Source organism: Somniosus microcephalus, unplaced genomic scaffold, assembly GCF_052327205.1.
Source record: "Somniosus microcephalus isolate GS21.2 unplaced genomic scaffold, FLI_Smic_1.0 unresolved_chr1, whole genome shotgun sequence".
NCBI classification, from domain to species: domain Eukaryota; kingdom Metazoa; phylum Chordata; class Chondrichthyes; order Squaliformes; family Somniosidae; genus Somniosus; species Somniosus microcephalus.
The window spans coordinates 159994994-160021896 of NW_028225179.1; the positions used below are offsets into that span (position 1 = coordinate 159994994).

General features: G+C 46.7%; 2 protein-coding genes across 2 annotated transcripts in view; one reads left to right on the forward strand and one right to left on the reverse strand.

Annotated features, from left to right (window-relative positions):
• LOC147096384 (uncharacterized) overlaps positions 1 to 26903 on the reverse strand; it is a 419163-nt gene that overhangs the window by 131685 nt on the left and 260575 nt on the right. The gene's annotated exons all lie outside the window — the stretch shown is intronic.
• On the forward strand, positions 14119 to 25030 carry LOC147096387 (zinc-binding protein A33-like). The gene is made up of 6 exons (XM_085975145.1): positions 14119 to 14775; positions 14865 to 14960; positions 15054 to 15287; positions 16185 to 16207; positions 16307 to 16422; positions 21803 to 25030. The coding sequence occupies exons 1-6, from the start codon at positions 14365 to 14367 to the stop codon at positions 22393 to 22395; spliced, it is 1473 nt and encodes a 490-aa protein (XP_085831271.1). The 5' UTR covers positions 14119 to 14364; the 3' UTR covers positions 22396 to 25030.

Below are 26903 nucleotides of genomic sequence, written 5' to 3' on the forward strand. Positions count from 1 at the left end.
GGGCAGAAAACGTTAGTGGGAGTTGTATACAGACCCCCAAACAGTAATGTTGAGGTTGGGGATGGCATTAAATGGGAAATTAGAGATGCGTGCAATAAGGGCACAGCAGTTATCATGGGTGACTTTAATCCACACATACATTAGGCTAACCAAATTAGTAACAATAATATGGAGGAGGAATTCCTGGAGTGTATATGGGATGGTTTCCTGGACCAATATGTCGAGGAACCAACTAGAGATCAGGCCATCTTAGACTGGGTATTATGTAATGAAAAAGGATTAATTAGCAATCTTGTTGTGTGAGGCCCCTTGGGGAGGAGCGATCATAATATGATAGAATTCTTCATTAAGATGGAGAGTGAAGTAATTGACTCAGAGACTAGGGTCCTGAATTTAAATAAAGGTAACTATGATGGTATGAGGCGCGAGTTGGCTAGGATGGATTGCGGAATGTTACTTAAAGGGTTGTCAGTGGATAGGCAATGGCAAACATTTACAGATCGCATGGATGAACTATAGAATTTGTTCATCCCTGTTTGGCATAAAAATAAAACAAAAAAGGTGACTCAACCGTGGGTAACAAGGGAAATTAGGGATAGCATAAGATCCAAGGAGATGACATATAAATTGGCCAGAAAAAGCAGCAAACCTGAGGATTGGGAGCAGTTTAGAAGTCAGCAAAGGAGGACAAAGGGATTAATTAAGAGGGGGGAAATAGAATACGAGAGTAAGCTTGCAGAGAATATAAAAACAGATTGTAAAAGCTTCTATAGATATGTGAAGAGAAAAAGATTAGTGAAGTCAAGCGTAGGTCCCTTGCAGTCAGAATCAGGGGAATTTATAATGGGGAACAAAGAAATGGCCGACCAATTAAATACATACTTTGGTCCTGTCTTCACAAAGGAGGACACAAATAACCTCCTAGAGATGTCGGAGAACATAGGGTCCACTGAGAGGGAGGAATTGAATGAAATCAGTATTTGTAGGGAAATGGTGTTAGGGAAATTGAGGGCATTGAAGGCCGATAAATCCCCAGGGCCTGATAATCTACATCCTAGGGCACTTAAGGAAGTGGCCCTAGAAGTAGTAGATGCATTGCTGGTCATCTTCCAAAATTCTATAGACTCTGGAATAGTTCCCATGGATTGGAGGGTAGCTAATGTAACCCTACTATTTAAAAAAGGTGGTAGAGAGAAAATGGGGAATTATAGACCGGTAAGCCTGACATCGGTAGTGGGGAAAATGCTAGAGTCCATTATAAAAGATGTAATAGCAGATCACTTGGAAAAAGTTGACAGGATCGGACAGAGTCAGCATGGATTTACAAAAGGTAAATCATGCTTGACTAATCTACTGGAATTTTTTGAGGATCTAAATGGTAGAATAGATAAGGGAGAACCAGTGGATGTGGTGTATTTGGACTTTCAGAAGGCTTTCAATAAGGTCCCGCATAAGAGATTGGTGTGCAAAGTTAAAGCACATGGGACTGGGGGTAAAGTAGTGACTTGGATAGAGAACTGGTTGGCAGACAGGAAGCAAAGAGTTGGAATAAACGGGTCTTTTTCCGACTGGCAGGCAGTGACTAGTGGGGTACCACAGGGATCAGTCCTAGGACCCCAGCTATTCACAATATATATTAATGAACTAGACGAAGGAACTAGATGTAATATCTCCAAGTTTGCAGATGACACAAAGCTGGGTGGGTGTGTGTGCTGTGAGGAGGATGCCGAGAAACTCCAGTATGATTTGGTCAGGTTGGGTCATTGGGCAGAAGCATGGCAGATGCAGCATCATGTGGATAAATGCGAAGTTGTCCACTTCGGTGGCAAAAACAGGAAGACAGATTATTATCTAAATGGCAATTGATTGGGAAAATGGGAAGTGCAATGAGACCTGGGTGTCCTTGTGCACCAGTCACTGAAGATAAGCATGCAGGTGCAGCAAGCGGTTAAGAATGCAATTGGTAATTTGGCGTTCATAGCAAGAGGATTCGAGTACAGGAGCAAGGATGTCTTGCTGCAGTTGTACAGGGCCTTAGTGAGACCACATCTTGAGAATTGTGTGCAGTTTTGGTCGCCTTATCTGAGGAAGGATGTTCTTGCCATGGAGGGAGTGCAGCGAAGATTCACCAGACTGATACCTGGGATGGCAGGAATGATGTATGAAGAGAGATTGCGTCAATCTTGCTTATATTCACTAGAGTTTAGAAGAATGAGAGGGGATCTCATTGAAACTTATAAAATTCTAACAGGACTAGACAGACTAGATGGCGGGGAGTCCAGAACCAGGGGTCACTGTCTAAGGATAAGGGGTAAGCCAGTTAGGACAGAGATGAGGAGGAATTTCTTCACCCAGAGAGTGGTGAACCTCTGGAATTCTCTACCACAGAAGGCAGTTGAGGCCAATTCATTAAATATATTCAAGAAGGAGTTAGATATATTTCTTAAGGCTAAAGGGAGTGAGGGAGACGCTTCCGTCTCTTTCCACTTTTCACTCTCGTTTAGTCCTTAGACAGGGTGAGCTGGGAACGGGCTGCTTTCGGATCCAGAGTCAGACAGGCTGGAACTGGGAGAAAGTTTAACAAGAGCAACATCAGTGATTTGTTTCATGACTGTAATTTATTGAAACAATGTGTGACTTTCCTTTTTAAAATGTGCCTCCCTGCTGTACAATTTAGTGACTGCTGTTTCAGCTCGCTCTGCACAAAGGGTTAATTATGGGGACAGGTTGCATAAACTCGGTTTGTATTCCCTCGAGGATAAAGGTTTGAATGGCGATTTAACTTTACAACAAAGTTTCCTCTGAGTTACACAGTGAACCCGATCTTCAGTAAGCTCTTTTCAATTGTCAAAATCAGGGACACATGTTTGATAAACAATCCTACATTACAATGTAATACATCTCATCACAACGATGTGTAGCTCCATTGCAGTTCTGGTCACCATATTTTTTAAAAAATGATATAGAGGCACTGTAGAGTGTGCAAAATATTTACAAGGATGATACCAGAATTGCAAGGTTATACTTATCAGGAAAGGGTGAACAGGCTGGGTCTCTTTTCTCTTGAAAAGAGGTGGCTGAGGGAGCGACCTAATAGAGGTTGAAAAAATTATGCAAGGTTTTGATAGAGTAGACAGAGAGAGTTTCCACATGTCGGGAAGAGCAAAGCTAGAGGCCATTAATATAAGATAGTCACCAAGAAATAAAATAGGGAATTCAGAAGAAATTTCTTTACCCAGAGAGTGGTTAGAACGTGGAACTCGCTACCACAGGGATTAGTTGAGGCGAATAGTATAGGTGCATTTAAGGGGAAACTAGATAAGCACACGAGGGAGAAGGGAATAGAGGAGCTCTGCTGATCGAGTTAGATGTAGAAAGCTGGGAGGAGGCTCGAGTGCAGCATAGATGCTGGCATGGACTGGTTGGGCGGAAGGGCCTGTTTCTGTGCTGTATATTCTATGTAATAAACCATATATTGTGGGCTGGAGTCCCCTGTTGGCCAAACTAGGGAGAGCAGATTCCATTCCCTGAAGCATATCAGTGAACTAGTTGGGTTTGTATGAATATCTTAATAGCTTTCGTGGTCTTTTTGTCTGTTAAACTCGACTTTACAATTTACTATGAAGGGATAAAGAATTTGTGAGCCCTGGGTTCTTAGTCTGGTACCATAACCACTAAAGAACCAGAGTCATCTAGTGGGCGATTTGGGTTGTTTCGGCTGTGCAGTGATAATGACCATTATTCTGATAGATCAATGGAGAGAGAGAGAGAGAGCGAGGACATGAACTGTGGTTCAGTGAAGTAAGATTTTAGATGCGGGATCTGTAATGTCCAAGTGAGAGATTACAAGTGTGTAAGGGCGCTTACCTAGGCTGCTGCTGTCGATCATTTCTTTTCACACCATGTACTGTAAAGCTCCTTTGAATATCCCGAGAGACAGATTGCCACCTGCTAATGATACTCCATTACAAACTTCATTAATCCTGTAAATATAAAATATTTGATTGTATTAAGTTACAATGAGCGCTTTGCTGAATAAATGTTCTCAGTTGTGCCGGGATGTTGTACAGAATATGTCCTGCCGCCTCTCCCGATCAGCTTGTTCCTGGAAATAAACCATAAACAGATCTGAAGTGGCAGAGACCAGTGTAAAGCCCAGACTGCAGCGAGCAAGAGGCTGCAGTGCAGAATGCAATGGCACTGAGGCAAACGCTCAATAATTGCAGACTCTGAATCCACAAAGATAGAATCAGATGTGTGTGGAAATTCTATTTTGTCTGCATTCGGAAGCTCGGCCCCAGGTTAAAACACACAGGGGCACAATCTCTCTCTCACACAAACAATATTTATCTGCACCCACTTGCTCCACCGCAAGAGCTTGCATCTTGTAGTCAGGTTTTGTCAGACTTTTGCTTCACATTTTCCCCTTATAATTTCCAATATCCACATTTATAATAGAAACTGCCTCTGGAAGTCTGTTATTACACCCTCCCAGCACCAGGGGCGCAATAGCAACCAGATTGGCAGCTCCAGGTTGCTCAGGCCTGCAGCGCCCAGACTCTCCTGTGCTCCAGTAACTCTACTCCCCAAATTGCTGTAAGTTCAGTTATCTGACTATTAAAAAAAATCAAACTATCATCCAGAAAATAAGGGCAGAATGCATGAATTTAAAATGTTGACTGGATTATATCTGCGTGCCCTAGCCCTATTATTACTGATCTCCAACTTCCCTAAACCAGCAGCATCCACTTGTTCTCGACTCCAGGAATGCAATCTCACAGCAGATGGAGCAACAGCTTGCATTGATACAGGCCTTTAACACAGTAAAACCTTCCAAGGCGCGACACTGAGCCACAGAAGGAGATACTAGGCAGGTGACCAAAAGCTGGCTCAAAGAGGTAGGTTTTTAAACAGCGTCTTAAAGGAAGAGAGAGAGGCGGAGAGGTTTAGGGAGGGAATTCCAGAGCTCAGGGCCGAGACAGCTGAAGGCACAGCCGCCAATGGTGGGGCAAAGGAGATCGGGGCTGCACAAGAGGCCAGAATTGGAGCAGTGCCGAGATCAGCAAGGGCTGCAGGGCTGGAGGAGGTTGCAGAGATAGGGAGAGGCAATGGAGGGGTTTGAACACGAGGATGAGAATTTTAATATCGTGGCGTTGCGGGACCTGGACACATAATCACACACAAGTACACACAGCCGGCGCACCCAGACATGTGGACCCATCACATATACACACACACACAGTCAGAAAACACTGAAACCGACAGGTACATCAGTAAATATAACTACACAGATTTCATTGTGATGTAAAGGCCAATACTGTGTTCTGGGCCAACATAACCGGCAACTAAAAGCGGAATCTCCGGCAACACTCCGAGGATGGAGGAGCCCGAGATTCTGCTGCCCTCCCATTGGTTAGTTGTGTATCACTGAGAGCAGCACAATCGCCCAGTGAATCTAGGAAAGTCCAGAAACGAACTAACCCGCTCTGTTATGTTCACAAGTGTTAGAGGAATGTTGGCCCTCTCACTTTAAACTTTTATATCTTATTTTATGGCTGTGCCTTTATGAATTAATCACATCAGACAATCCCCTCACCTTGAGAAATATCTTGTTGATCCGTTTTTATCTGGAACTCGGAGAATACTTGCTCAATGGAATCTACATTCTCTTGAATTTCTCGGAGGGTTTTCTCCATTGTTTCTAGAATCTTCCCCTCTTGTTCCCTGAGATCTCTGATTAAACGCTGCTCTTCCTCACTGAGAATCTGGTGCATTTTAGCGAACTCGGATGTGATGCGGGTCTGCAGACTGCTCGACTGTTCCTACCAAATGAAATGTGAAACATAATTAATGTACCGCGATAAAGGGAACAAAACTAACCGAGATCCCAGAGAATCAGCACAGGGAAACCTTACCCTAACTGCAGAAATCTGCTGTTTCTGTTTTAATTCCGTTTCTAGAACCGCCGATTTCTTCTCTGTGAGAGAATCTAAGGAAGATTTCATCCGATCCTGGGATTGGGAGAGAAAATCACAGAATAAAAGTGTTTGTGAAAACAGGCGAGTGAAAGAGTGGATCAAGTGAATCTCTGGGTCATTTTACCCTGTCGATCTCAACAGCTTCATTGATGGGCAGGAAGCGGCGCGACTCGTCACTCTGCCCGTCTCTCCCCGCAAGGCCCGTCACACAGATCAGTTTCTGGTCAGTTTCACAAAACAGCTTCAGTTCTTCCCGATGTTCCACACAGTGAAGTTTACTTTCCTTCTCTTTCCCATTCAGGTTTAATTTTCGCGCTTTCTGGGCCAGACTCGCTCAGGCCCGATTGACCCAGAGGTTTCTGTCTGTAAATTCCTCTCTACATTCCGGCCAGGAGTTTGTCGCCTCCTGGTGTTCAGGCCGGGTGACACAGGCGCGGCACAAGTTGTGCCCGCACTCCAGTATAACCGGATCGGTGAAGAAATCAAGACAAACGGGACAATTTCAATCCTCAGTGAAACTCTCCGCCTCGTGTCTGGAAGCCAGGATGAGTTTCAGCGCTTCCTGATTCAAACTGCTGGGCTGACATTTCTGTGGGTGGATCAGCCCCGGTTCGCCCATCAAATCCTCCTTCAGTTCCCTGCGGTGTTACTGTATTTACTCTGACAGTGATACAAAGTTATATAGTCACACAGTAAAAGACAATTCCCAACTCCCTGCCATGAACTAACACTAAATTGTCACTAAATTGGCCTCTTCAGCTCCCAGCTCTGTTACCGTATTTACTCTTACGCTGTTGCAACGTTATATAGCACACATTAACATTCCTAATCCCTAATAAAAGCAGAAAATGCTGGAAACACTCAGCAGATCAGGCAGCATCATTGGAGGGAAAAACAGAACGTTTCAGGTCGGTGACCTTTGGTCAGAACTGGAAAGTGTTGGAGATTTAACAATCTGTCAGCAAGTACAGAGCCAGGGGAAGGGGGGAGGGGTGGGTGCGCTGGGAAATAACAAAAGGGAGGGTCTGTGATAGGGTGGGGGAAAGGAGTGAATAAATGTCAAAAGGGATGATGGTGCAAAGTAAAAGAGGGTGGTAATGGGACAAGTAAAGAGACAAAAGGTGGGTCCAGAGGAGGTGTGAATGGTTCCAGCAGAATGGTGACGGTGGTTATGATCTGAAGTTCTTGAACTCAGTGTTGAGGCCGGAAGCTGTAAAGTGTCTAATGGCAAGATTCCTAATCTCTGTCATGATGAACTAACGCTACATTATCAGATGCTGCCTGACCTGCTGAGTGTTTCCAGCATTTTCTGTTGTTATTTCAGATTTCCAGCAGCCGCAGTATTTTGCTGTTGTATTAGTGTTTGGTTCACTGCCACTTCTCTCCTCGGAATGCCCACATTGAAGAAGTTCTGCTCTTCTCTCCGACGGGATTTCCGTTTGTCTCTTCAACCTTGTTCACCTTCATTGCTTTCGGTTTCCCTTCTTGTGTTTGATCAGGTATCTGTAATCTGGGTATTATGTAATGAGAAAGGATTGCGAGGCCCCTTGGGTCGGTGCGATCATAATATGATAGAATTCTTCATTAAGATGGAGAGTGAAGTAGTTGACTCAGAGACTAGGGTCCTGAATTTAAATAAAGGAAACTACGATGGTATGAGACGCGAGTTGGGTAGGATTGACTGGGGAATGTCACTCAAAGGGTTGACGGTGGATAGGCAATGGCAAACATTCAAAGATCGCATGGATGAACTACAGAATTTGTTCATCCCTGTTTGGCATAAAAATAAAACAAAAAAGGTGACTCAACCATGGCTAACAAGGGATATTAGGGATAGCATAAGATCCAAGGAGAGGACATATAAATTAGCCAGAAAAAGCAGTAAACCTGAGGACTGGGAGCAGTTTAGGATTCAGTAAAGGAGGACAAAGGGATTAATTAAGAGGGGGAAAATAGAGTATGAGAGTAAGCTTGCAGGAAAAATAAAAACTGACTAAAAGCTTTTCTAGATATGTGAAGAGAAAAAGATTGGTGAAGTCAAGCGTAGGTCCCTTGCAGTCAGAATCAGGGGAATTTATAATGGGGAACAAAGAAATGGCAGACCAATTAAATACATACTTTGGTTCTGTCTTCACCAAGGAGGACACAAATAACCTCCCAGAGATGCCGGGGAACATAGGGTCTAATGAGAGGGAGGAACTGAAAGAAATCAGTATTTGTAGGGAAATGGTGTTAGGGAAATTGACGGGATTGAAGGCCGAGAAATCCCCAGGGCCTGATAATCTACATCCTAGGGTACTTAAGGAAGTGGCCCAAGAAATAGTAGATGCATTGCTGATCATCTTCCAACATTCGATAGACTCTGGAACAGTACCCATGGATTGGAGGGTAGCTAATGTTACCCCACTATTCAAAAAAGGTGGTAGAGAGAAAATGGGGAATTATAGACCGGTAAGCCTGACATCGGTAGTGGGGAAAATGCTAGAGTCCATTATAAAAGATGTAATAGCAGAGCACTTGAAAACAGTGACAGGATCGGACAAACTCAACATGGATTGACAAATGTAAATCGTGCTTGACTAATCTACTGGAATTTTTTGAGGATGTAACTGGTAGAATATATAACCAGTGGATGTGGTTTATTTGGACTTTCAGAAGGCTTTCGATAAGGTCCCACATAAGAGATTAGCATGTAAAGTTCAGGCACATGGGATTGAGGGCAAGGTATTGACTTGGATAGAGAACTGGTTGGCAGACAGGAAGCAAAGAGTTGGAATAAACGGCTCTTTTTCTGAGTGGCAGGCAGTGACTAGTGGGGTACTGCAGGGATTGGTCCTAGGACCCCAGCTATTCACACTATATATAAATGATCTAGGCGAGGGAACTAGATGTAATATCTCCAAGTTTGCAGATGACACAAAGCTGGGTGGGCGTGTGTGCTGTGAGGAGGATGCCGAGAAACTCCAGTATGATTTGGGCAGGTTGTGTGATTGGGCAGAAACATGGCAGACGCACTATAATGTGGATAAATGCGAGGTTATTCACTTTGGTGGCAAAAACAGAAAGACAGATTATTATCTGAACAGCAATAGATTGGGAGAAGGGGAAGTGCAACAAGACCTGGGTGTCCCTGTGCACCAGTCGCTGAAGGTAAGCATGCAGGTGCAGCAGGCGGTTAAGAAGGCAAATGGTATGTTGGCCTTCATAGCGAGAGGGTTCGAGTACAAGAACAAGGAGGTCTTGCTGCAGTTGCACAGGGCCTTGTGAGACCACATCTTGAGTATTGTTTGCAGTTTTGGTCGCCTTATCTGAGGAAGGATGTTCTTGCCATGGAGGGAGTGCAGCGAAGATTCACCAGACTGATACCTGGGATGGCAGGAATGATGTATGAGGAGAGATTGGGTCGATTGGGCTTATACTTGCTGGAGTTTAGAAGAATGAGAGGGGATCACGGTGGCATAGTGGTTAGCACTGTTGCCTCACAGCGCCAGAGACCCGGGTTCGAATCCGGCCTCGGGCGACTGTCTGTGTGGAGTTTGCACATTCTCCCCGTGTTTGCGTGGGTTTTCTCCGGGTGCTCCGGTTTCCTCCCACAGTCCAAAGATGTGCGGGTTAGGTTGATTGGCTATGATAAATTGACCCTTAGTGTTAGGGGGATTAAATACGTGGGGTTACAGGGATAGGGTGGGATATGTGTTGGTGTAGGGGTTATGGGGATCGGGTGGGATATGTGTCGGTGCAGGCTCGATGGGCCGAAATGGCCTCTATCTGCGCTGTTGTGATTCTGTGATTCTGTGATCTCATGGAAACTTATAAAATTCTAACAGGACTGGACAGACTGGATGCAGGAAGGATGTTCCCGATAGCCGGGGAGTCCAGTACCAGGGGTGACAGTCTGAGGATAAGGAATAAGCCATTTAGGACAGAGATGAGGAGGAATTTCTTCACCCAGAGAGTGGTGAACCTGTGGAATTCTCTACCACAGAAGGCAGTGGAGGCCAATTCATTAAATATATTCAAGAAGGAGTTGGATATATTTCTTAAGGCTAAAGGGATCAAGGGATATGGGGTGAAGGCAGGGACAGGGTACTGAGTTTGGATGATCAGCCATGATCTCATTGAATGGCGAGCAGGCTCGAGGGGCCGAATGGCCTACTCCTGCTCCTATCTCCTATGTTTCTATGTTTCATCCGGCGCTTCAACAAAAAACTTTTTTTCTTCCTTTCAGATGTCAAGGATCACAAGCTTCAACAACTCTTGGACACCAGCGCCCCTCCGGAACCTTCTTCCCCTTCACTTTCCTCTGACCCCATCCCTTCTTCCAATCTCACCCCCTGCTGTGTTTTCACTCTCCCCTCTGACCTTCCCCTCTCTGACCCCGAGCGAGGGAGGCTGCCTGACCTGCTGAGTGTTTCCAGCATTTCTTGTTGTTACTACATTATCAGAGCTGCTCATAAGCGGCCGTTTGGAAGAGACAGACGAGTAGATGTCATTTTAGAGACAAAAGCGGGAGTTAACAGTGAACTCAGGAAACGGGAGTGAGAAATATATAAGGACACATTTGAGATGGAAAGTACGGCTCTCACAAGCGATCTTACAGAGCTCCGTCCACATCACGGAAGACCTCTCCTGGTCCCTCAACACCTCCTCTCTGGTGAAGAAGGCCCAGCAGCACCTATATTTCTTGGGGAGGCTGAAGGGATGTAATCTGTCATCCCCGATCCTCTCTAACTTCTACCGCTGCACTATAGAGAGCATCCTGACAAACTGTATCACGGTATGGTACGGCAGCTGTAGCTCCCATGACCGGAAAGCCCTGCAGCGGGTAGTCAAAACTGCCCAACGCATTACCGGCACCCGGCTACCGACCATAGAACATATATATCAGAAACGCTGCCTACGGAGGGCACGGTCCATCATCAAAGACCCTACCCACCCCAGCCACAGTCTGTTCGCCCTCCTACCATCTGGAAGATGCTACAGATGCATTCGCACCCGTACGACCAGATTTAGGAACAGCTTCTTTCCCAGGGCTGTCATCCTACTGAACTCCACAAATAAACACTAAAGCCTGCACATCTGCCGATGCACTTTATTATGGTCATATTTATGCTAATATATATGTACAAATGTATGTTGAAATGTTTAAGTGTCCTAATCAAAATTGTACACTCCCGGGAGCCGCAAGCCTACATTTCGTTGTACTGCACTTGTGCACTAACAATGACAATAAAAGTTGATTTGATTTGATTTGATGAGCCTCTGTCCAGTCTAACCAGGTCCGCAGAGAGAGTTGAGCGACACACATTTTGCCCCGCAGAATGAATGCCATCGCGATATTCGCCAGAAGAACCGACACACCAGGAGTGCAGCAGACTGGAGTTGACTTGCCCAAGACAGAGTCTTCAGACCAAGACTGACAGCGATCCTGTTCAGTTCCCGAGTTCTCCAATCACTTGTTCTCCACCATTACTCGACTGAAATCGCTCTGTGGGCACAACAATGCCTTGGTGACAATCACATTGGTTTATGTCGGGCAATTCAAAGCAAGCTAAATACTGCAGCATATATCAAACCTTACACATTAATGGCGAATCCTAATGTGTGTATATTTCCCACATGTTTGTGGATATTAATGTGACATCTTCTAGCTAATCTTTCCCAATGAGGGCCCTGGAACGTGTAATCAAACAATGGGATTGAATGAAATCAATTTTGAGAAGGTGGATCTGATCAGATCCAAGTGTAAGAATACATAAGAATCAGAGGATGATACAGCACAGAAGGAGGCCATTCGGCCCATCGTGCCTGTGAACCTTCAGAGACAGTCACCGCTTCTTGGGCCGTTTTTAATGGGGAATTCTTTCCTTCAGCACTGATATTCTGCCAGCAGGTGGCAGTAATGCACTTTGTAACAATGACAGACTTGCGATCAAACAGCGTCTCAGGGATTGGGAGGGCAGCACTGCCTGAGATGTGAATCCTCAGACCCAAAATACCCGATACACAGTTTGAGTAACTCGAGAATCTTTTCTATTTCCGAAAACAAACTTCATTTACTCAAACATATACGAAACAAGCTCCAAATACATTCTGTACAGTATAAAGTCATCTTGGATTTCAAGCCTCACTTTCAATGCATCAATGCTCTCAACTTCAACCACCCAATGAGGCAGCGAGTTCCACATTCTCACCAATCTCCATGTAAAGAAATTCCTCCTAATATTGGGGGAAAGTTGACACTCCAAGGCCTTCCAGCACCAGTTGATGTTTTTTTTCTGGGCCAGTGTCCCTGGGAAGGATCCATTGAGCACAGGGGCCTGTGTTATGGAGTTTCCTGGGAGGACCCGGCCTCGACAGAAAATCCACTGCATCTTCACATAAGAAATAGGAGCAGGAGTCGGCCATTTGGCCCTTCGAACCTGCTCCACCATTCAATAAGATCATGGCTGATCTTTTAACTCATCTCCATTTTCCTGCACTATCCCCATATCCCTTGATTCCATTAATATTCAAAAATCTATCGATCTCTGTCTTGAATATATTCAATGACTGAGCCTCCACAGCCCTCTGGGGTAGAGAATTCCAAAGATTCACCACCTCTGAGTGAAGAAATTTCTCCTCATCTCAGTCCTAAATGGCCGACCCCTTATTCTGAGACTGTGACCCCTGGTTCTAGACTCCCCAGCCAGGGGAAACATCCTCCCTGCATCTACCCTGTCAAGCCCTGTAAGAATTTTGTGTTTAAATGAGATCACCTCTCATTCTTCTAAACTCTAGAGAATATAGGCCCAGTCTACTCAATCTCTCCTCATAGGACAATCCCCCATCCCAGGAACCAGTCTGGTGAACCTTTGTTTATTCCCTCAATGACAAGTATATCCTCCCTTAGTTAAGGAGAACAAAACTGTACACAATACTCCAGGTGTGGTCTCACCAGGGCCCTATATAATTGCAGTAAGACGTCTTTACTCTTATACTCAAATCCTCTTGTAATAAAGGCCAACATACCATTTGCTTTCCTAATTGCTTGCTGTACCGGCATGTTAACTTTCAGTGATTCGTGTACAAGGACACCCAGGTCCCTCTGAACACCAACATTTCCCAATCTTTCACCATTTAAAAAATACTCTGCTTTTCTATTTTTCCTACCTAGGTGGATAACTTCACATTTCTCCATATTATATTCAATTTACCATGTTTTTGCCCTCTCACTTAGCCTGTCTATATCCACTTAAAGCCTCCTTACATCCTCCTCACAACTTACATTCCCACCCAGCTTTGTATCATCAGCAAACTTGGATATATTACATTTGGTCCCCTCATCCAAATCATTGATGTAGATTGTGAACAGCTGAGGCCCAAGCTGATCCTTGCGGTACCCCACTAGTTACAGCCTGCCAACCCAAAAATTGCCCGTTTATTACTACTCTCTGCTTTGTGTCCGTTAACCAATCCTCAATCCTAGCTAGTATATTACCTCAATCCCATGAGCCCTAAATTTGTTTAATAACCTCTTGTGTGTCACCTTATCGAATGTCTTCTGAAAATCCAAATACACCACATCCACTGGTTCCCCCTTATCTATTCTGCTGGTTACAACCTCAAAAAAAATTCGAACAGATTTGTTAAACACGATTTCCTTGTCATTAATCCCTGTTGACTCTGCCCAATCCTATTGTTATTTTCTAAGTGCCCCGTTACCACATCCTCAATAATAGATTCTAGCATTGTCCCCGCTCCTGATGTCAGGCTAACTGGGCTGTAGTTCCCCGTTTTCTCTCTCCCTCCTTTCCTAAATAGTGGGGTTACATTTGCTACCTTACAAGGCGCTATATAAATGCAAGTCTTTCTTTCTAGCAGATAAAATCGATCCTCAATGCTTCAATCCCTCTAAAGATTTTCTCTGTGCCTGTCATCTAAAGTCACTCCTTGACATTTGTGGCACTTTGTGTTTTAGGGTGAGCGGCTGCAATCATTAACACAATTCAGTTTATGGATCTCTATCTCACACCGTGTGTCACCAGAGGGTTTGTAGTCGGCAGTGAGTTCAGTCTGGAGCAAAGTGCCCCGGAATCTCGATCCCCGCCCATCTCCGCCTCCTCTCCCTCTCTCTCCCTCCCCCCACTGCCCACACTCCCGGAACCTTCACCCTCCCGGCCAGGGTTCAATTATTCCCCTCCGTGCTCTGACCTTGTTTGTCCTTCGCACTGCTCTAGGTTGTGTCTCCCTGTGTAAAAGCCAACGGGACATAGACGAGTTTATAATAATAATTCCCTGAGCATTGCAGTGAACTCCATCGGGAAATCGCTGAACTGAAGGTGTTCGGCAGCAGAAAAACATCGAAACTGAAAGCGGTTTGAATCAGGAAGTGCTGAGTGTGAACATGGCTTCCAGACAGCAGGCCGAAAGATGGACCGAGGATTTAAATTGTTCAATTTGTCTTGATTGCTTCACCGACCCGGTTTCACTGGAATGTGGGCACAACTTCTGCCGCTCCTGTATCTCACAGTGTTGGGAAAAGAAGGAGACAATCTCCTGCCCGGAATGTAGAGAGGAGTTTCCGGAAAGAAACCTCAGGGTAAATCGGGCCTTAGCGAATCTGGCCGAGAAAGCTCAAAAATTAAACCTGAATCCGAAAGAGAAGGAAAGTGAACTTCACTGTGAGGAACATCAGGAAGAACTGAAGCTGTTTTGTGAAACTGACAAGAAATTGATCTGTTACACTTGTATAGATGCGCGGGAACACAGAGAGCACCGCTTCATGCCCATTAAAGAAGCTGTTGGAATCTACAAGGTAAAAGGGAGCAGATTTGATCACCGGATTATTTCATCACATTTTCATGGTCTAACACTTTTATTCTGTGATTTTCATCCCAATCCCAGGATCAGCTGAAATCTTCCTTAGATTCTCTCACAGAGAAGAAATCGGCGGTTCTAGAAACAGAATTAAAACAGAAACAGCAGATTTCCGCAGTTAGGGTAAGATCTCCCTGTGCTGATTTTCTGGGATCTCGGTTAGTTTTGTTCCCTTTATCGCGGTACATTAATTATGTTTCACATTTCATTTGGTAGGAACAGTCGAGCAGTCTGCAGACCCGCATCACATCGGAGTTCGCTAAAATGCACCAGATTCTCAGTGAGAAAGAGCAGCGTTTAATCAGAGATCTCAGGGAACAAGAGGGGGAGATTCTAGATACAATGGAGAAAAACCTCCGAGAAATTCAAGAGAATCTAAATTCTATTCAGGAGAAACTCTCAAAGTTACAGAAACAGATGGAGCAAAAAGACGGGCTGACATTTCTGAAGGTGAGGATTATATTGCGGGTCAGTTCAGTGAAACTTCACACAGTCACAAAATAACCGATGATAACTGAAATAAATGCAGCATTTGCTGAATAATTCGTTACTGATTTAAACCGATTGTTTTGTTTATTCCGGGGCGGTTCTGTTCTTGTCACTGAACTAACCGGCTCCCACACTGTCCGCAGATTCCCGGGAATACCTGAGACCTCCCCGGAATGAGTTGCCGTGATCTTGATATTTTGCTTGTAATTATTTCCGTGTTGCTCAAGTTTCATATTTTCCTGGCACTCAGATTGCAATCCAGTTACAGTTCCATGCTGTGAGTGTGTGGGTGTGTCTGGTGCGGTGGGTGCGAGAGTCACTGTGTCTGTGAGTGACACTGATGCTGAGTTCCAGTATCTGACACACAAATCAGGCTTTTCAACTACTTACAATCATAGAATCCCACAGCACAAAAGGCCCATTGTGCCTGTGCCGGCTCTTTGAAAGAGCTGTGCAATTAGACCCACTCCCCCCCGCTCTTTCCCCGCAGCCCTGCATTTTTTCCTTTTCAAGTATATATCCAGTTCCTTTTTTAAATAGTTCTTAAATCTGCTTCCTGTCAGTCAGTGCATTCCAGGTCATCACAAGTCATTGTCAAGAAATCCCCACTCTCTTATTTGCCAATTATCTCGGCGATTTGTGTGTGTGATCCCCAGGTCTCTCTGTTCCTGCACCACATTTAAAATTGTACCATTTAGTTTATTTTGCCTCTCCTCATTCTTCCTTCCAAAATGCATCACTTCACACTTCCCTGTGTTAAATTCTACCTGCCCTGTGTCTGCTCATTTCACCAGCCTGTCTGTGTCCTCCTGAAGTCTTTTACTATCCTCCTCACTGTTTGTGTTTTATTTATTTCAGGAGGAAGCTTGTCGGAAGAGGAGGTAGGACATGCTCTTTACTGAAACTCTGCACAGTTTGGGAAAAGAACTCAGAAAAGTGTTTAATGTCGATTTATAAAATCAACTGTTCAATATTTACAGGATTAGTGACGACGAGCACCTACTATCAGTATCAGATGGCGCCCTGTCTATCGGAAAGTTCAACGGCCCTTTACAGTACACAGCGTGGAGAGAAATGATAGACGCCATTAACCCCGGTAAAACTCTTATATTCCTTTTCCTGATTTATAAATCCAGATGAGAAGAGACTGAACGGGCTCCCAGACCCCGGATTAAATGATCACTGATGTCCGTGTCTAGTCTGGAAGTCAGGAGTCTTTGCTCTGGATAAGGGAGGGCTTGTGGTGATCTTATTGAAGTAGTCAAGATCCTAAACCGCAGAGAGAAGATAAACATCCACAGGTTTAACACAGTCACAGAGTCTACAACAAAGTAGGGATAGTCTCAAACTGAGAAAAGGGAGGGTGAAAAGGCAGTTTGGATTGAGCGAGGTTGGGTTTTTGAGTGACCCCATTGATCGGGCAGGCAGTGAGTCAGTGAGCCCACTGCTCGCTCCATGAAATTGGTCAGAGGCCCAATCCATTCTCAGGGTTGGGCTTCAGGACAATATTGCTGGCGAGTTGCCCACAGATTTGGAGCGTGGGAAGGTGCTCGGTGATCCTTGAGGCGGGAGACAGGAAATCCGCCAAATCCTCCCTGGAGGCAAGTGAGCAGGAGCTGTTTAAAGGTGGGCGGAGTGGATTGGGGCGATGAGGGATGGGGGGACAGGAAAATACGGTGGGCGGCTGGAAAACCAAGGATCGACCAGCAGCAGGCAGGATAATTCATGCACCTCCTGACCACAGAGAAACTGTTACGAAAGAGGGAAAGAAAGAGTGGCCTAGAAATTCACTGGCCTTAGCGCCGCTTTTGAGGCGCTAGAGGGCCTAGCGCCGAAGTTATGGCCAGTTTAGAAATTGACAGGGGCCCTAAATCGGCGTTAGGCCGGTAGCGCTGCGCCGGCACCGATGACGTCATCGGTGTGCGCAGCGTCCCGGTTGCCATGGTAACCCGCCCGACCTCGGAAATTGAGTTGCGGCCGCCTCGCCCGTGGCAGCCGCAAGCAACGTTCTGGCAGAGGTGCCTTACAGAACTTTGCGCCGGCGCATTAAAGGCCCCGCGGCGGCCGGCCGCTTTCCCGCCGGCCGCCTGGCCGCAGCTCCCTCCCCGGACTTCCCCCCCACCCCCCCCGGAACAGAAGCAAGCCCGGCACTTGTCCGAGGTGCCGGGCTCATTTTTAAAAAGATTATCGCGGGCCGCGGCTGGGTGCAGGCAGCTCCTCCTTAACGGAAGGAGGAGGCCTGCACTTCCCGAGCCTGCCGCACCGCAGCGGGCGCCGCAGCGCCGAAATAGCGCCGCAATGCGGCGCGTGGCGCCAGTTTTGAGGTGCTGAGACCCCTCAGTAGCGCCGGCAGCCGTTTGGGCGCGGCGCTACTGAATTTTTGGTGCGCGCAGGGGGACTTAGCGCCGGCACTAACTTCCGGCGCTAAAGCCCTCGCTGTGCCAAAACCGAATTTCTAGGCCAGTGTGTTTTGTTATCGCGCCTTTCACGACCTCAGGACGTCCCAAAGCGCTTTACAGCCAATGAAGAGTTTTTAAAGTGTAGTCACTGTTGTAATGTAGGAAACGCCAGAACTAATTTCTGCACAGCAAGCTCCCACAAACAGCAATGTGATAATGACCAGATGACCAGTTTTGGTGATGTTGTTTGAGGGACAAATATTGTCCAGGACACCGGAGAGAACGAACTCCTTGCGCTGGATTCCTATTTCGCGGCTGTGACACCATATCCCGGCAGGCATTGGTGGGAACCAGGTGGGAAGCACTGCGTGTGATTTTTCTCTCATTACTGCTCCGTTTACGCTTTAAATCCGGGCGATAGTGAGACGTAAATCACTCCCAAATACTTTATGGGGAGGGTATGGAAAGTAAGGGAGGCAGAGTTGTCTGAGGGTATCAGCAGCTTCAAGAGAGAGTTTGATAAGAAGCTGGCAAAAACTATAAACCCAAATAGGACTGAGCTGCCTGGGCTTGGAGAGTGGAATTGTGAGGGCTGAGGAGAGGGGAGGTCTAATTTGGACCCCCTGCCCTATTGGACACCCTGCCCTATATCACAGCAGAAAATACACTTCAAAAGTAATACATTGTGTGAAGTGCTTTGAGACATTTGTCAGGAACATTAGAAATGTCAGTTTCTCCTTCAGATGTAATTGCAGTGTATTTATTTCCAACACATCCCTTATGCTGGACTCTATTTTACCTGTGAAATATTTTACTCACAACAGTACTTTCCTTGTGGCCTTTGAAAACAGCTGCATAAACCCGAGTTTAGAACCAGGCTAGAAAGTCATCGCATCACCTTTGAAAGCAGCTTCACACAGTGACACTAATCCCATCATCACTCACTTCCACCTAGACTCTCACCCACTTTCTCTGATCTGCTTTGAGTTATTCACAGTTCTTACTTCAGTTCTTAAATTCACATCAATGTATGTTCTGATATTTTATACCAATATTCCTACTGGATAAAACATCAACATTCGGTTCAATGTTTGGTATTTTTATTTTTATTCTCTCGCTGCATTATTCTCTTTATTTTACATATCCATGGTGCAAGTAACCAATCAGAAGCCAGGCTGCCTGTCTTACTGAGATTGTATTCTCTGCTGGACCCACCTCCTGCTCCATTGACCCCATTCCCACTAAACTTCTGCCCACCCAACTTCTCTTCCTGGTTTCCTGCTAGCTCACATTGTAAATGGCTCCCTCTCCTCACGTCCTATCCAGCTCCTTTTCAAATCCAATGTCATCACACCCTTCCTCAAAATTACCCACCCTCTATCCCTCTGTCCTTGCACTTGATCTTCAACCTTACTTTCTTGTAAAAGTCCTTGGCCTAGAAATTCAGTAAGGCCCCGCCAGGTCTTCAGCGCCCGAAATTTAGCGCTCGCCCGGATTCCCGCAGCGCCCGCCTGAAATTCAGTTGCCACGGGCGAAGACGGAGGCGGGTGCTACTGCAGGGTTTGGCCGCCTCGATTGGGGCGATGAACGTCTATTTCAGCCGTCCAGCTGCCGCTGCGCCACCCGATGCGGTGCAGCAGGCTGGAGTACTGCAGGCCTCCTCCTTCTCTTAAGGAGGAGCTGCCTGCAGCCGTGAGATCGCCGTTGGATTCTCCCGGCAAATGAGCCCGGCACCACGGAGAAGTGCCGGGCTCGTGGGAGTCAGACAGCAATGCAGCCGGGGGGGGGGGGGGCGGGGTGGTGCAGGAGTCCGGGGAGGGAGGATCGGCCATGCGGCCGCCGGGAAAGCGGCTGGCCGCCCCTCCACCTTTATGCGCTGGCCTTTCGGAGCTGCAAGGCACCGTTTTCAAAACGTTGTTTGCGGCCGCTGCGGGCGAGGCGGCCGCAACTGAAGTTGGCTTCGGAGCGGAATCGCGTTGTAACCGGGGCGCTGCGCACACCGATGACGTCATCGGTACCGGCGCAGCGCTACCGGCTAACGCCGATGTTAGGGCCCAACTTAATTTCGGGCGATAAGAAACTTCAGGCGCAAACCACTTTATAGCCAATAAGTGGGCGCTAACGCAACTGAATTTCTAGGCCCTTGAACGTGCGATCACTTCTGAAATCCCTGCCCATTTTGCCACAACTGCATGTTTGAACCACACTAACCAGATTTTCATCCCTGTCATCATAGCCCCAAAGTGGCCCTAATAAAGGTCACAAATGACATGCTCTGTGACAGTGAGTATAGCGCATTTTCCCTCCTCATCCTCCTGGAGCTCTCTGCAAACATTGACCATTCTCCTCCAATGTCTCTCCTCAATTGCCCTACTCAGTGGGACTGCCTTTACTTGGTTCACATTTGCCTATTTGATCGTAGCCAGAGTATCTCCAGCAATGGCTTCTCTTCCCGCCCCCACACGGCACCCCAGGAGATTCTCAAGTATTTATTCTTGGTCTTCTTCTCTCACTGATCTACATGTTGCCACTTGTCAACCTCATCCACAGAAACAGGCTCAGTTTCCAGATGTACACCGATGGTACCCAGCTCTACCTCTCCACCACCTCTCTTGACCCCTCCACCACCAGTGTGTTGTCCAACAGATTATCTGGAATCCAGTTATGGAGGAGCCAGAATTTTTCCAGTTAAACATTGTGAAGATTTAAGCGATCAGTTTGGAAATTGTCAACAACTCTACATCCTGGCCACCAACTGCACCCCCTCCTTGGCCACTGTCTCAGGCTGAGCCAGACCCTTGCTGTTCTATTCAATCTGGAATTGCACTGCTGATTGTGATCAATCTAAGAGTGTCTGGGACTTTGTCTCCAGTACATGGTGTATCCTGTCTCTCCCATTTCCTCTGCTGAGCTTTTTAATTTAGTTTCCCTCGGTTGTTTTTGGTTCTCTCTTCCTTTCTGCAGCAGCTCCCTCCTCATTGTTTTCTCTTTACCTTTTTCCTTCTCTTCTCTCTATTCTCCTGCTGTCGGTACTTTCCCCCTCTCCACACATCGACAGCGCTGATTAGTGGTGAGTGGGTCACGCCTCCAGAGAGAGATTGCGGGTAAAATTAGTCTGGGTGGTAACACAGAATGGGTGATAGTAAATCAGTGGCCCATTTTACATTGTGCCCAATATTAATTCCCATTGAAGTTAATGGAAACGAATATTGAGGGAGCGCGATACGAGCTGCTGATTGACTGTCACCTAAAACAGTCCAAGACCAATTTCACCCACTGTGTCTCCAGGACACATTAGAGCTTCTGTCACCGATTCCTTGTTAATTTTCAAAGGCACTTGATGCACTCTGCAGGCACTGAGAATAGCGGGAGGCTGGGGCTGCAGAGTTCCTCACAGTGGCTCAAGATCACAGCAGGATGGCAGAGGTGAAAGAAAGCTCCAAAAACCGCAACTAACTCCGCTTTCCCCTCACCCGCTCTCTCCCCTCGCCTCCTCACCCACTCTTTCTTCCATCATCCTCTGCTCCATATCTCCCCTTCCCCTGACCCTCTGACTCCCATCCCCCTGCCCCTCTTTCTCCCCTCCCCTCTTACTCCCCTCCTCCCTGCCCCCCTCTCACTCTGCCGCTCTTTCCCCTCCCCTCCCGCTCTCTCTTCGCTTCCCCTTCCGCGCTCTCGCCCCTCCCCACCCGCTTCCTCCCTCCCCCACCTGCTCTCCCCCTCCCTCCTCTCCCGCTCTCTCTCCCCTCGCTTTCTCTCCCCCTCCCTCTCGCCCTTCCTTTCTCTCCCCCGCCCTCCCACTCTCACCTCTCCCCCCTCCCCTCCCACTCCTTCTCCCCTCTCCCCCCTCCCCTCCCACTCCTTCTCCCCTCCCACTCCTTCTCCCCTCTCTCCTCCCACTCCTTCTCCCCTCTCTCCACCCCTCCCGCTCTCTCCATCTCTCCCGCTCTCTCTGCCCTCCCCTCCTCTTCCACGAATACAACCCAGAGCCCGAGTGGGCACTTTAAAAAGGCAAGTGTTTGAATAAATCACAAGAAGAAACTAAATCACTGACTGTGTTATTTTAACTTTCCCCAGCTCCAGCCTCTCTGACTCTGGATTCGGACACAGCGGATCCCTGGCTCATCCTGTCTGAGGACCGGACCAGTGTGAGAAACGGAGACAAACGGCAGCCGCTCCCTGACACCCCGGAGAGGTTTGATTACTGGGCCTGTGTCCTGGGATCGGAGGGATTCACATCAGGGAGACACTACTGGGAGGTGGGGATGGGAGACAAGACTCAGTGGGGTCTGGGTGTGGCCCGAGAGTCTGCCAGGAGGAAAGGGTTTTTCGACCTGAGACCAGAGACCGGATACTGGATTGTGGGGCTGAGAATCGGAAGTGACTATTTTGGCAGCAGGTTGGCATTGCTGTCCCCCAGAAGTGTCTATGTTGGCCTCACCTCCCCCTCACCGACCACCCTCACCCCGAGTGTGAAGCCCCGGAAGATCGGGGTGTACCTGGACTATGAGGGCGGACAGGTGTCATTTTACAATGCGGACAACATGTCCCATCTGCACACTTTCACCCACACTTTCACTGAGAGAATCTTTCCCATCTTCAATCCGGGATCGAATGATGACGGGGAAAACTCCGCCCCGCTGACAATGTGCGGGGTTAAAGGTCACTAACAGGTCCATCCCATAATTTCACCCTTCCTCCTGCCAGCTGCAAACTGATGGGTGTCGGTCTCAGTCACAGGTGGTGCGGATGGTCCAAATGTCACCTGAGGTCAGGGCGGCTACAACCCAGTGACAATGTCTTGTTGGTGAGATTTGTTTGTTTAATCGGTGCAGGGGAACAAACTCGTGGCAACTGCTCCAGAGACTCCTGTAAAATTAAATAAAAACCTCAAGAACATCGAGAATCATCGGGACCCAGAGACAGAGGAGAATTAAAACACGGGCAGAAATACACCAAGGGATCCACAGACTCCAGCTGGGAAGTTAAAGGTAAAGAGGGGCCGGGGAGAGGAACTAGGGTGAGATAGAACACCAGTGGGAAGGATATGACAAAGGGACCATCCGAGACACGGCAAATTAAATAATACCCGAGGGAAGGAAAAAGTAAAAGCGGCACCAGATAGAAGTGAAATCAAAAGGGAACAGGAGGGAGTGTCAGAAACATGGGAAAACCCAGGGGATGGAAATGATCAGAACATTCAAGCGTGTGGAGTGTTTAGAATAGAGAGTGGACAAGGTCATCACCTGTGGAGAGAGAAGACAGGTTAACATTCCGGGAATACACCCTGCATCGGAACTGGGAACTGAAAGATCAGCAAGGGCCTGTGTAGGGCTGGGGAATAGAAGGAGGGGGAGAGAAGAAACAAATGGATGGTGAATTGTAGAGAGGAACTGACTGGGTGGAATGAGCTGTGAGCTGCAGGAACCCGGTGACCTTCCTGCCTGTAATGTTACTCCACAGACGGAAGGTGGCGCTACATGGCGGTGTTTGAGATGAATTAGTGCAACACCTCTGCTGCCCAGCGCTGTTATTAAACTGCACAATAGAAGCGGCATTTATTAAACACACAGCGATTCGGGGCTTAATTACATCCCAGAAACATGAACTAAACGTGTTGTTTGTTTTATTTACACCTTGCTCCAGACTCTGGCTCCTTACACCGCCCATCCCTGGAATTTAGACGGTTAAGGGCTGATTTAATCAAAGTTTTCAAGATATTAAGGGGAACTGATAGGGTGGAGGGTAGATAGAGAGAAACTATTTCTGCTGCTTGGGGAGTCCAGGACTAGTGGACAGAGTCTAAAAATTGGAGCCAGATCTTTCAGGAGTGAAATTAGGAAACACTTCTACACACAAAGGGTGGTAGAATTTTGGAACTCTTTTCCACAAACCACAATTGATGCTGGGTCAATTGTTAATTTTAATCCTGAGATTGATAGATTTTTGTTAACCAAAGGTATTAAGCGATATGGGCCAAAGGCGGGTGTATGGAGTTAGGTCACAGATCAGCCATGATCTCATTGAATGGTGGAACAGGCTCGAGGGGTTGAATGGCCTCTTCCTGTTCCTATCCTGAACTAATGGGGCTGATTTTAAGAGCCCCCGCCTGGTGTAACCGGAGTGAGAGTCGCCTGGAAATGGCACTAAAGTTTACACTGGAGCTTCAGCCATCGCCACCTTGGGTAGGGTCCTGAGATGGGCAGCGGGACCGCCCGCCTGTTTCAGGGGGAAACGACGTCATTCACAAACCGGGGACCCGTGAAGTACAAAGGACCCGGATTGTAATTTTCAGATACAAATGGGCGGAGTGTGGGCGCGTTGAGCGACCGAACCAGCTGCTCTTCAAACACCCGCTGGAGGCCGCTCGGAAATCAGACAAAGTTTCTTTTCATTTTTTTTTTTAAAACAGATCTTTGTCGATCCTAAAATCTAGATTTAAAAAAACATATTCCTGACATCATTTAACCATTACTTTCTGATTTACTTCATTTTGTTCACAAATATTTTCAACCTTCCTCGTGTTCCGCCCCCTTCAAGTACGTTTCTTATTCTTTTTTCATAGAAGTGCGAACATTCCATGTTGAAAATTTCTTCTGGATTTTTTTAAATTCATTCCCAGGATGTGGGGGTCGCTGGCGAGGCCAGCATTTACTGCCCATCCCGAATTGTCCTGAAGGTGTTGCTGAGCCGCCTTCTTCAAACGCTGCAGTCTGTGGGGTGAAGGTTCTCCCAGTGTTGTTAGGGAGGGAGTTCCAGGATTTTGACTCAGCGACAATGAAGGAACGGCCGATATATTTCCAAGTCAGGATGGTGGGTAACTTGGAGGTGGTGGTGTTCCCATGCCCCTGCTGCCCTTGTCCATCTAGGCGGTAGAGATCGCGGGTTTGGGAGGTGCTGTTGAAGGAGCCTTGGCGAGTTGCTGCAGTGCATCTTGTAGATGGTACACACTGCAGTCACAGTGCGCCGGTGGTGGAGGGAGTGAATGTTTAAGGTGGTGGGTGGGGTGTCAATCAAGTGGGCTGCTTTGTGCTGGTGTCGAGCTTCTTGAGTGTTGTTGGAGCTGCACTCATCCAGGCAAGTGGAGAGTATTCCATCACACTCCTGACTTGTGCCTTGTAGGTGGTGGAAAGGCTTTGGGGAGTCAGCAGGTGATCGAAAGCGATTTGACCAAATCACTTGTGAATATCCTTGTGCATTATTTTTCAGTTTTAAGCCATGAAACAACCCACTGTGACAGGTTAATGATTTAGATCAGTGTTTCTTACTAATGAAATGAATAAATTGGTCGATTGCTTTAAAAAAGAGTTGTGATTATTTCATTGTTGCATTATATAATTCATGAATCAGATATTACATACTTCCATTTCATTTTTATTTGAAGTCGGTATGAATAATATTTACATTCTTGTACTCTTGTCGGGTATTCTTACGATGAGCACAATTATTGAGGATTTTACAGGTTACGTAAGAAAACAGGAAAGGCCCTCCGTACCAGGGCTGAGAATGTCCATTACAGGTCTCCACACTCTATACTGGGTGGGTCCTTTAAATGCTCCCAGAGACAGGCTGCCTTCCGCTATGTTTGGCTGATTGTCGTCTTCACTAATAATGTAAATATGAAATATTGAACAGCAGAAAATAAAACAAGCTCTTCAATATGCTACTTTATAATGTTCAGTTATTTTTGGAGAACATGTCGTACCTCTGCTCCTCGGGCGTACTCTCCTGAAATAGACAGAAACACAAATGTTAACACACAGCAGACCGCTGGCAGAGCTCAAACAGACTAAACAAGGCTCGACTTTGCAGCATGAAAGAGCTCGAGAGTCAATAGTAAAGTGTGGAGCAACTCGCTGATCTCAGCTGCCAAAAACCTGAAGGAAAAGCTTTGGGTCTTTGAGAGGAGCGGATGAGAACTAATGGAAGGAAACGATTGTAAAACTAATTAGCAAAGGCGGGTGGATAGTATTGGACTAATTGAGTCAAAGTTTAATGAAGTGGATGGGCTGGTACTCAATATTAAGGGCGAGTCACTGAGGAACTGTGACAGAGATTTTTGCAAACAGGTTCAGGGTCAGCAAGAAACAGAAATAAGTGCTGGAGGAAACTGAGCACACAAGATAATAGAGGATGCACTGACGACAGGAAGAATGCTTGTAAAGACACTGAGAAAGCCACAACAATGTGCAAATACAGGAGCATAGGAAGAGTCGGCCATTCAGCCCCTCGAGCCTGTTCCACCATTCAATTAGATCAAGCACCAACTCCTAATGCAGAAGACCAAGTCATGGAGGAAGTAGTAGTTCAGAAGCCAGAGAACACGGTTAGGACAAAGATGCAGTTGGTGAGGTGCAGGGAGATTCTGGCTGTAGGGAGGTGGGTAGTGATGAGTGTGGTAATGATGATGAGTTGGTTACCTAGAGATAGGTCTGTGCACATTGAAGATAAATGACAAAAGGTACTGGAGGAGCAGGAAGGGCTAAATGACAATGTAAGAAATCATGTAAGGGCTCTGAAACCTGTGTAAGGATGACCTAGAAAATCAGGGCAATTTCTTTGTTATACTTCCTGTTTATGGTGAAAAAGATGTTTGCAAAGAAAATTGCGAATATGAATAACTGTCTGTCAATCTGCTGCGAAAATAATACTGGGACTTTGAAAAGTAAATGGCGTTCTCCTTGTGATAACAAAGGGAGCGAGATGGCCAAATAAAAACAATGGAACCGGTCAGGAACGTTGAAGTAGCTGCAAGAAGCATTTCCATTGGATAGGAGGGAGAAGGCCAGGAGGAAATGTGATCCCACATGACATTGATTAAAGAGTGGAATCTAGACAGCAGGTGGGTGATATACAAGAACCAGGTAACATTAACAAGGGTAAACGAGGGGCCAAAAGATGGGAACATCTACAGTAAGCTGTATAGACGTGAACGCTGAATGCATTAGGAATCAGCAATTCTGAAACACGAGGCTACTGTAGCACTCGGGAACTACAGTGTTGTGGGAATATTATAAACATGGCTGACTGCAGAGGATGGTGCACAGGAACAGGAGGAGGCCATTCAGCCCTTCGAGCCTGTTCCACCATTGTTAGATCATGGCTGATCTGTACCTCAACTGCATTTACCTGCTTTTGCTCCATATCCCTTGATGCCCTTAACCAACAGAAATCTACC